The following is a 17,193-nucleotide window of genomic DNA, read 5'->3' on the forward strand; positions in this document are numbered from 1 at the left end:
ATATATTTTTTTTTTTTAACTGCCAAAAACAAAAATTTTCAAATTTCAGAATTAGTATAGAATTCTAGCTGACTCAGTCACTAAAACCAGCAGGGCCATTTACCTTGATCTGATTTTCTTTATCACATAGAACTTGTTTTGCATGTACTCTGGAGTCTTCAAATGTTATTTTCTGTTTATTAAGTTCACTCACTTGTTCTTTCCATTCTTCAGCTTCTTGTAAAAGCTAAAAATCAAACCCCACACAAAAAAGAAAAACTCATTATTACTTTATCATACTTTTTATATATTTAACTGTATCATCTATATATATGAAAGCCTAAGTGACCATTACAAGCGGTTGACCAAATGACTGGGAAACTGGTTGCTATGACAACACACTGACCACCAGGGGGCAGACGCTCAATGCAGGAGCTGCCCCTGATGGTCAGTGTGCTCCCACAGCTAACCTCCTGTTGCCAGCCAACCTCCCGTGGTTCCCACCCCCCGCCCCACCCCGGCCGGCCCCGATCGGGACTGGGCAAGACCACCCTGATTGCCAGCCAGGCAGAGCAACCCCACCTGTGCACGAATTCATGCACCAGGCCTCTCGTTAATAGGTATTATGCAATGCAATGTGTTGCTAAGAAGGGAGGAAAAAGAAAGGGATGGAATGAAGGAGGGAGGGAGGGAGGGACAGGAGTAGGAAAGGAAGGGTGAACTCCTGTTTGCAAAGAACTTTCAAAAGAGTAATAATGTAAAATAACAGACACTTAACCATCTTCAACTAATTAACATAATAAGTCTATATCTATATCAAATGAAGTTTCTGAGATACACATATGTTAGATTTGGTCATTTTTTAGCACTCCTTATATCCCATACTATACCTTACTTGTATTAAAATGTATCCTACACAAGAGACACAGAATATGGGAGATTGTCCTGCTCTTGTGCTCTCCGGAAAAAGCCTTTCCTTGCCCCTTGCATGGGTCAGTCATCAGTATGCCCAGAAGATTTATAAATACAAGTTGAAGGATCTCTATACAGTACAAACCTGTTTCTGGCTTTCCTGAAGTTGGGAATTTTCACTCAAAGCATCTTTTATAGCTATCTTAAGTCGTTCTTCATTCATTTGAAATATTTTGAAGGTTGTTTTGGCCTAAGAAAATACAACATATCAAGTTTATAACAATTAGTTTAATACAATAGTTATTTTTTATCCATCTTCCCTAAAACATGAAATTAAAGTAAAAAACATGCCAATATTAATAGAAGAGGCAGCATAGTGTAGGAGAAAAACTCTGGCCTAGAATCAGGATCTAGTCATGGCTCCCACACTAACTAGCTGTGTGGCTTTAAACCTTGACTTAACCTCTTATAACCTTCTATGTACTGTTTAAGAAGTTTAATTAGCTTTTTAAAATATGTTTTTACTGATTTAGAAGGAGAGGGAGAAAGAGAGAAATATCGATGTGAGAAACATCGATTAGCTGCCCCCTGCAGACCCCCGACTGGGGATGAAGCCTGCAATCCGGCATATGCCCGGACCAGGAACCAAACTGGCAACCTTTTGGTGCACTGGACGATGTCCAACCAATTGAGCCTCACCAGCCAGGGCAGTTTAATTAGCTTTTTATTATCTGTTCTTCTCTTACCATAATTTAAGTTCCATGAGAGCTTTTCTGTCTATTTTAACTACTAATGTAAGTGCCTATCACCTACAACAGTGACCAGTACATAGCAATAGCTCAATAAATACTTGTCCAATAAGAAAAATAAGCTTTTCTGAGGTACCTTGTATAAAACATATATGTCTAAGACCCCTATATCTCAATTATAATATTATATCTTATTTTTTAATCATAATAGTAATAGGAACATTAAAATTATTTTCAAAAGCAACAGACCTATTAGACTAAAGCAACTTACTTCAGCTACTTGTGATTTGAGTGATTTTGATTCATCTTCTAAGGACTGTATCCTTTTCGAAATATCCACCATCTGGAAAGACAGTATCAATCAATAAACAAACATTTACTAAACTCCTCCAGTTTCCAAGATGCCATACACATTAGATATATTGTTAACCTAACCAGTTTTCCTCAAAAAGCTGAGGGCTCAAATTAAGAAATCTTCTCCGCCATTTGCTTAAAGGAATCTTACATGAAAGTTACATAATAATATTTTATCTCATCTTTAATGTTTTATGACATTTAAGTTTAAATAGGCTCCAGAAAAGTCCACTAACATTGTATCTTAATAATCTCATACACATCAAGATCTTCCTTAAGAAAGATTTTAAAATATGTGACAAATAAAGTTAAAATGTTAACATACTTTTTGAGTGATAAAATCCACTATGTATGTGATTATTCAAACTAAACTATTTGTGTGAGCTACTTCCATAGTGCATATCAAAAATTTCTATAAGAATATGCAAAAGCCCTAGCCGGTTTGGCCAGGATAGAGGAGTGGATAGAGCATTGGCCTGCAGACTGAAGGGTCCCAGGTTTGATTCCAGTCAAGGGCACATGACTGGGTTGTGGGCTTAATCCCCAGGAGGGGGTGTGCAGGAGGCAACCGATCAGTGAGTCTCTCTCATCATTGATGTTTCTATCTCTCTCCCCGCTCCCTGCCTCTCTGAAATCAATAAAAATATTATTTTTAAAAAGTCACAGTCGTCTTAAAAAAAAAAAGAATATGTAAGAAACAACAAAATAATGGTAACCTCTAGCAAATGAAAGAAGTAGTGGATCTGAAAATTTTTACTCTCTACTTTACAACCTTCTGTATCTTTAAATTTTTTACAGTGTTTACAATTCTTTAAATCAGTGCTTTTCAACCAGTATGCTGTAAGGATTTTTAAAACATGCAATACCTGGCTATTTAGTCAGGGACACTGACCTCTTTTCCTTTAGAATGTCAAAATAAAAATGACAACAGCAAACACAACAATAGCCATCCGATGTGAATGAATCAAAATTATACCTTTTTTTGTCAGATAAGCAAAAAATGTATTTTTTAGAGTGCCACAGAATGTTAGTAATCAGTTTATGTGTGCTATGAAATGAAAAAGGTTGAAAATAGCTGCTTTAAACGATACAATTTTTTTAATGCAATAACTTTCTTCTACCTACAGTCTCCTCAAACACAGAAGCCTTACCAATTCATCTTGTTCAGAATGTTTAGATTTCTCTTCCTTTAACTCCTTTTCTAGAAAGTCTATTTCATCCTCACATTCAGATTTGGAACTGTTCAGCTTTTCACAGATTGCCTAAAAGAGGAAGCCAACTTTATAAGACAGACCTAGGAATTTCTGGTTAGGGTAAATCAGATAATTATAATAAAACACATATACTGTAAGTTAAATAAATTTAGTTTATATATTTGTTCATTTTTATAAGATTGAAATAATAGCCATTCTAGCAGGGGTCAGCAAACATTTTGTATACAGAGCCAGAGAGAAGTATTTCAGGTTTGCAGGCCCTGTAGTCTCTGTCCAAATACTCAACTTTGCCCATGTAGTGAGACAGCAAAGGCAACACATAAATCAATGAGCATGCCTGTGTTCCAATAAAATTTTATTTACAAAAAGCAGGTGGGAAGCCCAGAGTCTAGTTTGCCAACTTCTGCGCTAAAGCATTATAAAAGCAAAAATGAGGAATAAATCCAATTTAATAAAATTAAAGACATAATAAAATGCAAAATAAATTTTAAAACCAATCAAGATTGTTTCATAATAATAATCTACATTGAATTAAGACATATTTTCAGTGACCTTTTAAATTTAAAATGATTAGTTCTTGGATTATTCTAATTGGATATTAAATGCTATAATAAACATACCTCTGATATTTGTGATTCTTCAACAAACTTGTTAAAAAATAAACAAACCAAAAGTTCAAAGAATTTAATGTAGGCCCAAATAAAAGCAGAACAAGTACATACTACATTATAGTGGTTAAAAACTTATATATATTTCCTCAAATTTGACTATTCCATTATAAGAATTCTCTTACTTGAATCAAAATTACCACATCATTTTGATTTTATCTACCGAGTCAACCATCAAATTTTTTAAGTTGCATCATGTTAGTTTATATTCAATTTAATAATCTTGAAAATAAACATTTTCTTAAATTACTAAAATTAGACATTTACTTATTCATTTTAAACAAGTGATTGTTCATTTCAACACTCACTTGTTCACATTTTAAATGAGTGATTATTCATTTTAAAATAAAACTTCAGCTAATCTTATGCTAGATTAAGTAAGTTCAATGTCTTGAGAATAAATTGGTGTTTTATTTGATCCACAATACCACGAAGCTTGAGGCCTTTGCCCTCCAGTTTTTTAGGGGTTTTCTAAGCATGCTAAATGCCTTTAAAATTTTTTTAATCAGCCCTAGCTGGTTTGGCTCAGTGGATAGAGCGTCGGCCTGCGGACTGAAGGGTCCCGGGTTCGGTTCTGGTCAGGGGCATGTACCTTGGTTGCGGGCACATCCCCAGTAGGGGGTGTTCAGGAGGCAGCTGATCGATGTTTCTCTCTCATCGATGTTTCTAACTCTCTATCCCTCTCCCTTCCTCTCTGTAAAAAATCAATAAAATATATTAAAAAAAATTTATTTTAATCAAACTAATAAATTACTACTAGACCAACAGCTAAAAGAGAGGGTCAACAAATAAAATATAACTATTTCAACAAGTTCTTAAGAATATTAATAGGTAACAAGTGAAGAAAGAAAAGTTTAAGAAATGCTTTTCATTTGGAATTCAATTTGTAACTTACTTTAGACTCCAGTAGGAAATTCTGAATCATTATCCATAGACTTTCTGATGATTTACAGATATCAGTGATTGAGAACTGCCCAGCTGGACTGACTGAACATGTACACCAAAGGTAGGAAGTCTATTGTTTCTACTTTAATATTAGTAAGCTTTTTATAAAACTTCCACTTTAAAACAGTAGTAAGGCACTCCCATTACCTAAGGTAATCAATCTGTTGGAGTTTAGCCAAGGGACAAATTATGATACCTTCGTTCCTATTTAAGCCAAGTCATACATGGCAGGAAACCCAACTACGCATATGTCTTCCCAACTCTACCATCAGTGACATCATGCTGACATCTTGAAATTGGTCACAGTCAGAGTATTTACACGATATAAGTCAGGAAATGCTACAAATAAGGGCTTCTGCTTTGCAGATATCCAGTTGCTAAATATTTACCAGCACACCACTTATAACATAAATCTTTGGTCTAATTCTAGTCACTCCTAATATACTAGGGATGAAGTAAAAGCAAGTAATACCAAAATTTACGTAATTTATTGTTACCAACTATGCCTAAATTTATGAAAATCAATGTTATATTTTTCTTTCTGGAGCAAAATAAGTAAAAAAAAGGAAAAGGTCACGTTTAATACATTTCCCAGGAATGATGAATAAAGACCTCCTATAACACCCTAGATTTCAGTGAACTGAACACCTCACTCAAAACAAGTTTGCAACAACAGTTCAAATATTTAAAATATTTTATGCTACTTATTAATATTCTATTTCCTCTATTTAAATTTTTTTAAGTTTAACATCAAGAGATGCTCTTTTATATTTCCTTTCAAATAGTTTTGAGAAGACACATTTCATTTAAAATTGATGCTATTCCCCCAGCTTTGATAATTATACTATGTATTTTTACCTCTAAATTTTGAGCTTCTGTTGACTCCTTCTCAGAGCTGGAATCCTTTAATGATTCTAAGCCTTCATACTGAAAGAAAGCAACACTGTAAGTAAAAAGTACAAATTTTATCTGGGTAGGTATCTAAGAAACAGACAGAATCTAGTTCCACAGATATGTTAAATTTATTTGGATTTACTAAACTTTAAATTTGACTACTATAACAAACAAAGCTAGGGCAGCTAACACATCACAACCCATTAGCTTGGGCAACAAATGGCAGAACTTTACACTTGAGGCTATCCAAAGTCTACTTATTCATTAAAGAGAAATTTATACCAAGTGTTCATCAGAAATTTTCACTTGTAATTCAAATCTAACAACAAATAAAGCAAACAGGGACTATAAAATGTTTTAAAAATAAAGAAAACAACCAAGAACAATGTAACATAGGACAATGAAACATACAATGCTACAGGATTTAGCAAAATGCACTTACTTCATTGCTTTTTTTAAAAGTAAATTAAGATGCCTCGTTAGTACAGTAGGTAGCATATCAGTCTCATAAAAAGTAAATTAAATGGAAGAGCCAGGTTGTTTTAGATCAATCTTCTCGCTAAGAACAAGAAAAAGAGCTGGACGAATATAACAAAAGACAGGATATGTCTGAAGGCCTTAGAGCAGCGGTTCTCAACCTGTGGGTCGCGACCCCTTTGGGGGTCGAACGACCTTTTCACAGGGGTCACCTAAGACCATCGGAAAACACATATAATTACATATTGTTTTTGTGATTAATCACTATGCTTTAATTATGTTCAATTTGTAACAATGAAATTGGGGGCCACCACAACATGAGGAACTGTATTAAAGGGTCACGGCATTAGGAAGGTTGAGAACCACTGCCTTAGAGAGTGATCAAAATAATGAGAATGTGTGACAGGAAACAAAATAATCAGAACAAGCAGAGATTTTAGTAGAATTGGGAGTTGAGAAGACAACATTTAGAGTTCAGGACCTGATGAGTAGGATGAACCATGAAGCTCAGACAGACTTCACGATGGGACCCTGTGGTAAGTTAAATAACGACCTCTCCACAGTCTACCCTAATTCCTAAAATCTCCAGGTGTGATTAAGGATCTTGAGCTGGAGCAAATATCTGAGATTATATTGACGGGCTCAATATAGTCCCAAGAGGCCTTATAAAAGGGAGGCAAAAGGATCAAAGTTGGGAGAGAAGATGATGTGAAGATAGAAGCAGAGGATGGAGTGATACAGCTATGAGCCAAGGAATATGGGAAGTCTCCAGAAGGTGGAAGAGACAAGAAACAGGTTCTCTCCGGGACACAGACTGGCTGATATTTTAATTTTAGCCCTATAAGACTGGCTTTACACTTCTGACCTCCAGAACTATAGTTGAATAAATCTGTGTTGCCTTATGCCACTAAATTTGTGGTAATTTGTTAGAGCGACAAGAGGAAACTACTACCAACTCACAATGACTACCTTATAAGCAAGTCTAAACCACAAACTAACCATTTTAAGTGAGGCCAAGTCTCCAAACATCTCAATCTGTGATTAAAGTAATTAAGATTCCAAATGTCCCTAGCTCAGCTGCCTATGAGAAGCAACAGTAAATCCTCACTGCAGAAAGATCAAAATTATCTGTATAATTTTTGTTATACTATCACTGATACTCAATATAAAATAACCTGGTATTCAAAAAGACAAGATTTGACCTGGCCAGTGTGGCTCAGTTAGTTGGAACATCATCCTGTATAGAAAAAGGTTCTGGGTTCAATTCCCGATCAGGCCACATACCTAGGTTGCGGGTTTGATCCTGGTCAGGCACGGGCACTAGTTGGGCACATACAGAAAGCAACCAATGTTCCCTCTCACATTGATGCCTCTCTCTCTCTCTCTCTCTCTCTCTCATTCTCTCTCTCTCTGTCCCCCTCCCTTCTACCTTCCCTCCCTCCCTTTCTCTTCCTCTTCCTCCCACTGCTATCTTTGGGTAAGTATTAAAAAATAATAATAAAAAAAATGAATAAAAAGACAAGATTTGACTCAGAACCAAAGGAAAAAGTAAGAGAAACAGAGTTCTTAGTCAGACATTGGCTATAATAAAAAATACATATAATAACAAGTGTTGGGAAAGATGTGGAAAAACTGTAACACAAACTGCTACTGGGAATGTGAACTGGTGTAGTCACTGTGGAAAACAATTTGGTAGTTCTTTCAAAAGTTAAATGTAAATATAAATCTAGCAATTCTACTTCTGGGTATATACTACCCAAAAGAATTGAAAACATATATCCAAAAAAGAAAACATATATCCACACAAAACTTGTACATAAATGCACATAGCATCATTTATAATAGCCAAAAATGAGAATAACCTAAATGTCCATCAACTGACAAATGGGTATGTAAGTTGCCACAAAATATTATTTGGCAAAAAATATATAAAAAATTAGTACTGATACATGCTACAACAATGATAAACCTTCAAAACATCATTGTAAGTGTTTTAAAAAAGCAAGGCACAGCCCTAACTGGTTTGGCTCAGTGGATAGAGCGTCGGCCTGTGGACTCAAGGGTCCCAGGTTCGATTTGGGTCAAGGGCATGTACCTTAGTTGCGAGTGTAGGGAGTGTGCAGGAGGCAGCTGATCGATGTTTCTCTCTCATCGATGTTTCTTACTCTCTATCTCTCTCCCTTTCTCTCTGTAAAAAATCAATAAAATATATATTTTTTAAAAAGCAAGGCACAAAGGACCACATATTATACGATTCCATTTATGTGAAATGTACAGAATAGACAATTTTATAGGAACAAAAAGTACATTAATTGTGTAGGGCTTGGGAATGGGAGAGAATGGGTGAAGGGTGGTAGCTAAGAGGCGAAGCATTTCTTTTTGGGGTAATAAAAATGTTTGAAATTTATTGTAATGGATGCAAAACTCTGTTAATATATTAAAAGCCACTCATGCCCTAGCCAGTTTGGCTCAGTGGATAGAGTGTTGGCCTGTGGTCTGAAGGATCACAGGTTCGATTCCGGTCAAGGGCACATGCCCAGGTTGTGGGCTCAGATACCAGGGAATAAAATTAAGAAAAGATATGCAAGCCTGGCTGGTGTGGCTCAGTGGCTGAGCACTGACCTATGAGCCAGGAGGTCACTGTTCGATTCCCAGTCAGGGCACATGCCTGGGTTGTGGGCTCGATCACCAGTGTGGAACAAGCAGGAGGCAGCCAATCAATGATTCTCTATCATCACTGATGTTTCTATCTCTCTCTCCCTCTCCCTTCCTCTCTAAAATCAATAAAAATATATTTAAAAAAAGAAAAGCTATGCAAGATCTCAACTCAAAGATGTATAAAACAATATTGAAAGGATTACAAAAAGACGTAAGTAGAGGGATATACATAATCCATTCACAAGAACACAACATTGCAAATATCAATTCTCTCCAAATTGATCTATATATTTAATGCAATCCTAATCAAATTCCTAGAGCAGGCTATGTACGTGTGTAAACAGATTAAATGATTTCAAATTTATACTAGTATACAAAGGCAAAATGCCAAGACAATCTTGAAGAACAAACTTAGAGGTGTACACTGTGGTATCAAGACGTTATAAATGCCCTCGCTGGTTTGGCTCAGTAGTTATAGTGTCAACCCACAGACTGAAGGGTCTTGGGTTCAACAGCAAGTCAAGGGCACATACCTCAGTTGCCAGTTCAATCCCCGGCCCCTGTAGGGGCAAGTGCAGGAGGCAACCAATCTATGACATATCTCTCTCTCTCTCTCTTTCTCTCTCTCTCTCCCCCTTCTTCCCTCTCTTTCTCCCCGCTACCTCCCACTGTCTCTAAAAAACAATGAGGAAAAAATATCCTCCAGTGAGGATTAAAAAATAAAAAGACTTTTTATAAAAACACAGTAGATTTAAAAAGAATAAAAAAATATATAGCCCAACAAGACGGAAGCTATAGAAACAGATTCAGATATATACAGTCACTTGAATTAAGATGACACCACAGAACAAAGGAAAAGATGGTCTTTTCAACAAATAGTACTGGTTAATGTAATATCCATATGAAAAACATTAAATTTTGACCTCCAAATCACATCATCACAAATTGAATTCCAGATAGATGAAGAACTGAATAAATTTTGGCTAAATTGTTCCCCTCACTCCCAAATTAATAAGCTAAAGCCCCAATCCCCAGTATGAATTTGATTGCATTTGGAAATAGGCTCTTCAAGGAGGTGATTAAGTTAAAAAGGGGCTTTAGGGTGGGCCCTAATCCAATGTGTCCTTATAAGGAGAGAAAACCTGGACACAGAGAAATACCAGAAACAGGTACCAGGACAGAGGAAAGACCAGGAAATATCAGGCAAGAAGGCTGCCATCTGCAAGCCAAGGAGAGAGACCTTAGAAGAACCAAACCAGCCAACACCTTGGTCCTGGACTGCTAGCCTCCAAAACTGTAAAACAAATCTAATTTCTGTTGCATAAGCCACCCAGTCTGTGGTACGTTATGACAGTCCTAGCAAAGTAACATAAAGACTAAAGGAGAAAAGTAAAGCAACAAAGTTTCTAAAAGATAACACAAAAGGATACCTTCCTATCTTTGAGCAGACAAAAATTTCTTAAGTAGAAAACAAAAAGCAGTCATCCACCATAAAAAAAGATTGACATGCCCGGGCAGTGTGGTTCAATGGTTGAGCATCAACCTATGAACCAGGAGGTCACAGTTGGATTCCTGGTCAGGGCATATGCTGGGTTGTAGGCTTGATCCCCAGTGTGGGGAGTGCAGGAGGCAGCCGATCAACGGTTTTCCCTTATCATTGATGTTTCTCTCTTACTCTCCCTTCCTCTCTAAAATAAACAAAAATATATATATATTTTTAAAAAAGATTGACAAATCAGACTATATTAAAATTATAAACTTCTGCTTACCAAGATACCATCCTATATAATAAAAGGCTAATGTGCAAATTGACCAAACAGCAGAACGACCGGTCGCTATGACGCACACTGACAACCAGGGGGCAGACACTCAACGCAGGAGCTGCTCCCTGGTGGTAAGTGCGCTCCCACAGGAGGAGCACTGCTCAGCCAGAAGCCAGGCTCACAGCTGGCGAGAGCAGTGGCAGTGGCGGGAGCCTCTCCCGCCTCCGTGGCAGTACTAAGGATGTCCGACTGACAGCTTAGGCCTGTATGAAATAAAAAGGCAAACACAAGGTGGAAGAAGATATTTGCACCACATATATCTGGCAAAGGACTCATACTCAAAATATGGGAAAAGAAGTCCTATATATCAAAAAGGAAAAAAAAATATAACTATACCTTTAAAAATATAAAGAAGAAAGAAGAGGAAGAAGACGACCAATAAACATATAAAAAGGTGTTTAACTTCACTAGTCAGGAAAAGGCAAATTGAAACCTAGTAATTTGAAGAGCAACTTGAACTCTTATACTTTGCAAACAAAGCATTAATAATTTTAAGCTAATACAGAAGTACCTATATTAAGAAGTATAAAATCCTCAGACTCTAACATGAATGTTAATATTTTCAAAAATGTCTTACCTCTTTTTGTACAAGGCTAAATTTTTCAAGTAGTTTACATTTTTCTTCCATTAGTGTAGAAAGTTCCACAGCAAGCTTTTTCTCTCTTTCTAAATAAAAAGTTAAAATATAAAAACATTTATCCATAAAGATATATATACCCCTATGTTCAATTACAACATCATTTACAATAGCCAAGAAATAAAAACAACCTGACAGACACTGGTTAAAGAATATGTGATGTGTATAAATATACAGTATAGTATAAAATTATACAATGGAAAACTACTTAGCAATAAAAAGATGAAATATTCACATTGATGACAACATGAACAAATCTTTAAAGTATTATGCTAAGTGAAATAAACCAGGCTAAAAAGGACAAAAAATATGATTTCACTAATATGTGTAATATAAAACAAACAGCAACAAACGAACTAACGAAAAAAACAAACTTACAGATACAGACAACAGAATGGAGATTATCAGTAGGGAAAGGGGTGGAGAGAAGGCAAAGTTGGAAAAGGGGGTCAAATATATTGTAATGGAAGGAAACTAGACTTCAGGTGGTAAGCACATAACAGGGTACACATATGTAGAATTATAATCTTATACACCTAAAAATCATGTTATTAACCAATGTTACCCCAGTAATTTTTTTTAAAGTTAATATTATCATGTGTAAATTGTTTTAAGTTTTAAAATTAGAAATAATGGTGAGGTCTAAAGTAGAAAAAAGAGCTTACCCACATAAAGCCGGCTTCTAACCTGAAACAAATTTTAAGCAAAATTACATTAAAACAAATACACATTCAAGTAAGTCTAATTTATTTAACTTATACTGCCAATTTAAAAATAACACTTTTCTTATTGCCTAAGTATGAATTTGTTAATCAAAAGTGTTCTGTCCAATGAGAAAAATGCAACATATTAAAATCTATTAAAAATTCACATTGTGTATTAGGATATTAAAAGTGCTGAAATACTGTATCATTTAGCCCATTATTCCTCAAACATATTTGGCCCTAAAACAAACTATTTCAGGAAACCCCTATCATTATCTCCCCTAGTGCTAATATCCAAAATAACACAATTTGAGAAATCCAGGGTCATGGATCTGAACTGACTATAAAGAAACAGGAAACACTACCTTTGTATTCTTTAATATCTCTCTCTCTCTCTCTCTCTTTCTCTCTCTCTCTCTCTCTCTCTCAAATAATGAAGGAAAAATTCCACCTGTAGGGAGATCAGATTTAGGGTTAAGGTAATATAAGCAAGTATAAAGAAACAACGGGGAATTAATTCATCTACAGAAGATGTATAGGGATAAAATTTTAAAAAACAAAACAAAATTTAAGCCTTGTCTGTGTGGCTCAGTGGTTGAGCGATCACTCATGAATCAAGAGGTCAGGATTCAATTCCTGGTCAGGGCACATTGCACAGGTGGCGGGCTCAATCCCCAGTAAGGGGCTCCCAGTAAGGGGCATGCAGGAGGCAGCTGATCAATGATTCTCTCTCATCACTGATGTTTCTATCTATCTCTCCCTCTCCCTTACAATCTGAAATCAATACAAATATATTTTTTTTAAATGTTTAAAGTCAAGGTACAGTAGTATGGGTAAAGATGAGGAATTAGCGAACTGAAACATCAGATTGAGGAACTCCCTCAAAAGATAACAGGAAACTACCAAAAAAAAATATTTTTAAGTTAAGAGATATAGAAATCTTGCCCTGACTGGTTTCGCTCAGTGGATAGAGCGTCAGCTTGTGGACTGAAGGGTCCCGGGTTCGATTCTGGTCAAGGGCATGTACCTTGGTTGCGGGCACATCCCCAGTAGGGGTGTGCAGGAGGCAGCTGATCGATGTTTCTCTCTCATCGATGTTTCTAACTCTCTATCCTTCTCCCTTCCTCTCTGTAAAAAAAATCAATAAAATATATTTTTTTTTTAAAAAGAGAGATATAGAAATCTTAAGCATAAGGGCTAACATCTAAAACACAGTAATCCCAAAAAAGATAAATAAAAATGTAAAATGCAGAAGAAATTTCCCTGATTTAAAAAATGATAAAAGATCTCATTAAAAGAATAGAAATGAGAGTGCAGAAAAGGTCTACATGTATGTGGAACTCTTACATGTGGCATAGCAGATGAGTAGGGAAAGGAGAGACTATTCAATACATGAAGCTGGAAAAAGTGGTTATATTTGGGGGGCAAAAATTACACTGAATTCCTATCCCATATCAAATAAAACATTGGATTCAAGATGAATCAAGGACTTACATCTTAAAAACAAAATTTTAAAATTAAGAATATCGCCCTAACCGGTTTGGCTCAGTGGATAGAGTGTTGGCCTGCGGACTGAAAGGTCCCAGGTTTGATTCTGGTCAAGGGCATGTACCTTGGTTGCGGGTACATCCCCAGTGGAGAGTGTGCAGGAGGCAGCTGATCAATGTTTCTCTCTCATCTATGTTTCTAACTCTCTATCCCTTCTCCCTTCCTCTCTGTAAAAAGTCAATAAAATATATATATTTAAAAAAAATAATAATAAAATAAAATTAAGAATATCTGCTCATCAGAAAACACTTTAAGAAAAATGAAAAGAAGTTTCATACTGGGACACAGACTATACACATAATCAATAAGGGTAGCATCAAGAATAACGAACACCTACAAATAAAAAAACAACAAACTACTCAATAAAAACTTAAGCAAAAGACATAAACAACTGTTTCCCAAAATGACAAACACATATGACTGGTAAATTTAGTAACAGATTATAATCTCACTAGAGATCAAGGAATTCAAATCAAGACCGTCATTTTTCCATTCAAGTGGCAAAATAACAAGTGTTGGAGAAGACAGAAATCAAATGGATCTCTGGGCCTCTTATATATTGCTGGTAAGGGTATAAACTGGTACAGACAATTTGGAAAACAATTGGCATTATGTTTAAAAGTAGAAGTTCCCATATATTCTATAACCCAGTAATCTCACACTTAAGTATATTCCCAAGAGAAACTTTAAAATACACAACAGGCCTTTGCTGGTGTGCTCAATAGTTAGAGTGTTGGCCCCAGACTGAAGGGTCTCGGTTCGATTCTCAGTCAAGGGCACATACCTGGGTTGTAGGTTAGATCCCCGGCCCCAGTCAGGGGTCATAGGGGAGGCAACCAATCCATGTGTCTCTCTCACATCAATGTCTCTCGCTCTCTCTATCTCTATCTCTATCTCTATCTCTATCTCTCTTCCCTCCCTCCCTCCCTCTCTGCCTTCTACTCTCTCTAAAAAGCAATGGAAAAAAATATCCTCAGTAAGAATTAAAAGAAAAAAGAAAAAAAAGGTAAAATAAAAAACAGGAGATATGTATAAGAATATACATAGCAGGTGGCTACTGGAAATATCAGGAGAAACACTTTGTAAAGTATGAGTGTCTAACCATTATGCTGTACACCTGAAATTAATGCAAAATAATACTGAATGTAAACTGTAATTGAAAACATATATTTAATTAAAAATAATATACAGAGCAGCACTAATAGTAATAAAAAAAAAACTGAAAACAACCCAAATGTCCAAGACCATAAAATCTAAAATTTTAGTATACTCTTACAATGTAATTTCTACAGCAATCAAAATGGAAAAAAATTAGTCTCATGCAAAAACATGGATGACTCTTAGGAATATACAATGGAATAAAAAAGTTCCAAAACATGACACAGAGCATGAAACTGCAGAAAATCACATATATACTTTTGATAAATATATGTAGATAGAACCAAAAAAAATTTTAAGGCTTGGGAATAACAAGGATCAGGATAAGGTTACCTCTAGTACAGGGAGGCAGGGAGATGAAATAAGGGAGGATCACCTAACTATAAGTGATACTCAATGTTTGTCTCCGGGTTGAGTGGCATATTCACAGATGTTTAGCATACTTTAAAACAAACACAGACATAAATAAATACTAAAAGTAAGGTTTTAGTATTAGTTCTACAAAGAAATCCTTTAACATTTTTACACTAAAAATATTCCTCTAAATCTATATTCAGTTTCTAGTAGCCACACATTAACATGAGTGATCTATGTAACTACAACTTAACCTGTTATCTTAAAATAAAAGATGTTTCTCATATTACTTGTTCAATCTGAAGACAAAATGAACATTCTCTTAGAAAGTATATAGCACTGGTTACTTACCGATCGAAAGCTTCTCCACAGAAACAAGAAAACAGCAAAAAATCCAACAATCACTGCACATACCAGCAATTCCCATGGAAAACCATAGGGATTAGAACCTTCTCTCATATCTTCAGGCAATGCTGCCACAACCTTCAAGACAAGAAAATTAACTACCATTATGATAACTTACAAAATCTGTGACTCCAACTCTGAGTTTTATAATACCAGTTTATTGGACAATAATCTACGTGAATATATTGGAGGGCCCACTGCAGAAGAGAACCATCTGCTAGTCTGTATTCTATTGAAATGGGAAACTTCCTGCAAATGGTTACGGTCTACCACCTTTGCTGTAGAAAGGAAGGTGGTCTTTCCCAAGCCAATCAGACAAGTAGAGGGGAGGGCCTCTATCTACTGCACACATTCTCTCTTGGGACACAGACTTTGCTAAATGCAGAGATGGGCGCTCACATGGTGCCTAGGACATAGAAATATGCCAGGTCCTAAAAATGAGGCAGAGTCTAGGAGCCAAAAGGAAGGCATATTGTGTAGGCTGAATTATCTGTCTTATTCTCTATGGTGTCTTCTTTTTTTTTTTTTTTGCATACAAGCGTTTAGTAAAGGTTTACTTAAATGTTTCCATCTTGCTTCAGCTACAGTATGAGGAATCAGGCTTAGCCTAAGTGCTAAATAAAAGCGCAGGAGCTCTCCAGCACCCTTACCTGGAGCCCACTTAGGCCTCCAGCAAGCATCACTGCGCGTCACTCCGAGCCCCCCTTACGTTTCTGGTCACACAGCTCATCCAGTTCGCTGCACACACCATGCTGCTTCATGCCCCCTCTGCTTAAACTATCCCCGCAGCCTTTCCTAAAGACTCAAGAAAATGCAGTCTCTCCCACCCCTCAATTTCCCTAGCACTTTCTGTATATGCTTCCGTGAGCACTTCATCAGTTTCTACTTGGTCCTTTTTTCTGTCTTGCCTCCCCTGATAGCATGATGCCAGGGGCCAAATTATGTCACAGTCCATTTAGAACTCCCATAGAACTGCCATATACATAGGAATACCATGGCAACTGTACTTTTTATTTACATAACAAGAAACAAATCATCATAGCTGCCCCCTTATTGAAAAGGGCTTTTTAAATTTCTAGTGCAAATAGGTGTTTTTGAAAAACACGGCAACATGAATGTCACTAAACATGTCTACAAAGACAACTATAAAGACTCAGAAAAATCCCTGCAACGTGACTATAAACTGAACCTAATAATGTTGAACACTTGGAGTTTAATATCTCCAGGTTTTCCATTAACACGACCTTTTACATGAGCAAGACAACAGAAAGAACAATCTCTCTTACGGTAAAGCATCTCAAAAGAGCATCTTAACAGAAGATGCAGAATTAGCATCCCAACTCCCTGCCCAGGCTCAGGTATCCGTTCAGGACAACGAGAAGTTTCATCACTAAAAGGGACTCATTTCAGAGGATCAGTCAAGTTTCCTACAGTCGGGGGAACTACGTGGCACTGACTCCTGTTCAAGATCAATAACATGACAGAAAGCATCACTCGTTAGGAATCGGGAAACACTTCACACACCTTTGCAAAGTCCCGCTAAGCAAATGCTCTCTTCGCCGTCCTCGCCTCCAGGGTCCCTCCACCACAACAAGCGGCCCCAGCATCCCGCGGCCGCAGGACCCCGGCTCCGGGACCTCCCACCGCCGCCGCTCAGACCCCAGCGCCGAAGTCAGCCGCTTCCTTCCCCGGCGGCTTCCGCACCCCGGGCCCG

The 17,193-nt window shown here is 36.7% G+C and overlaps 1 protein-coding gene across 14 annotated transcripts in view; it reads right to left on the bottom strand.

Annotated features, from left to right (window-relative positions):
* Nucleotides 1-17,193, bottom strand: part of MIA2 (melanoma inhibitory activity 2) — a 127,288-nt gene that overhangs the window by 62,047 nt on the left and 48,048 nt on the right. For 5 of the 14 annotated variants that reach the window (XM_014464787.2, XM_014464794.2, XM_014464793.2 and 2 more), the window contains 9 exons: nucleotides 15,426-15,557; nucleotides 11,976-11,997; nucleotides 11,251-11,339; nucleotides 5,680-5,748; nucleotides 3,829-3,855; nucleotides 3,146-3,256; nucleotides 1,912-1,983; nucleotides 1,037-1,141; nucleotides 104-226 (listed from right to left, as the gene is read on the bottom strand). In XM_014464787.2, the coding sequence (XP_014320273.1) occupies nucleotides 104-226; nucleotides 1,037-1,141; nucleotides 1,912-1,983; nucleotides 3,146-3,256; nucleotides 3,829-3,855; nucleotides 5,680-5,748; nucleotides 11,251-11,339; nucleotides 11,976-11,997; nucleotides 15,426-15,557 (750 nt within the window). Of the gene's footprint in view, nucleotides 1-103; nucleotides 227-1,036; nucleotides 1,142-1,911; nucleotides 1,984-3,145; nucleotides 3,257-3,828; nucleotides 3,856-5,679; nucleotides 5,749-11,250; nucleotides 11,340-11,975; nucleotides 11,998-15,425; nucleotides 15,558-17,003; nucleotides 17,153-17,193 lie in introns of those variants that run through there. The other 9 variants (XM_014464796.2, XM_023762924.1, XM_023762918.1 and 6 more) reach the window with 4 other exon arrangements.

This window comes from Myotis lucifugus, unplaced genomic scaffold (assembly GCF_000147115.1).
Source record: "Myotis lucifugus unplaced genomic scaffold, Myoluc2.0 scaffold_268, whole genome shotgun sequence".
Lineage (NCBI taxonomy): Eukaryota > Metazoa > Chordata > Mammalia > Chiroptera > Vespertilionidae > Myotis > Myotis lucifugus.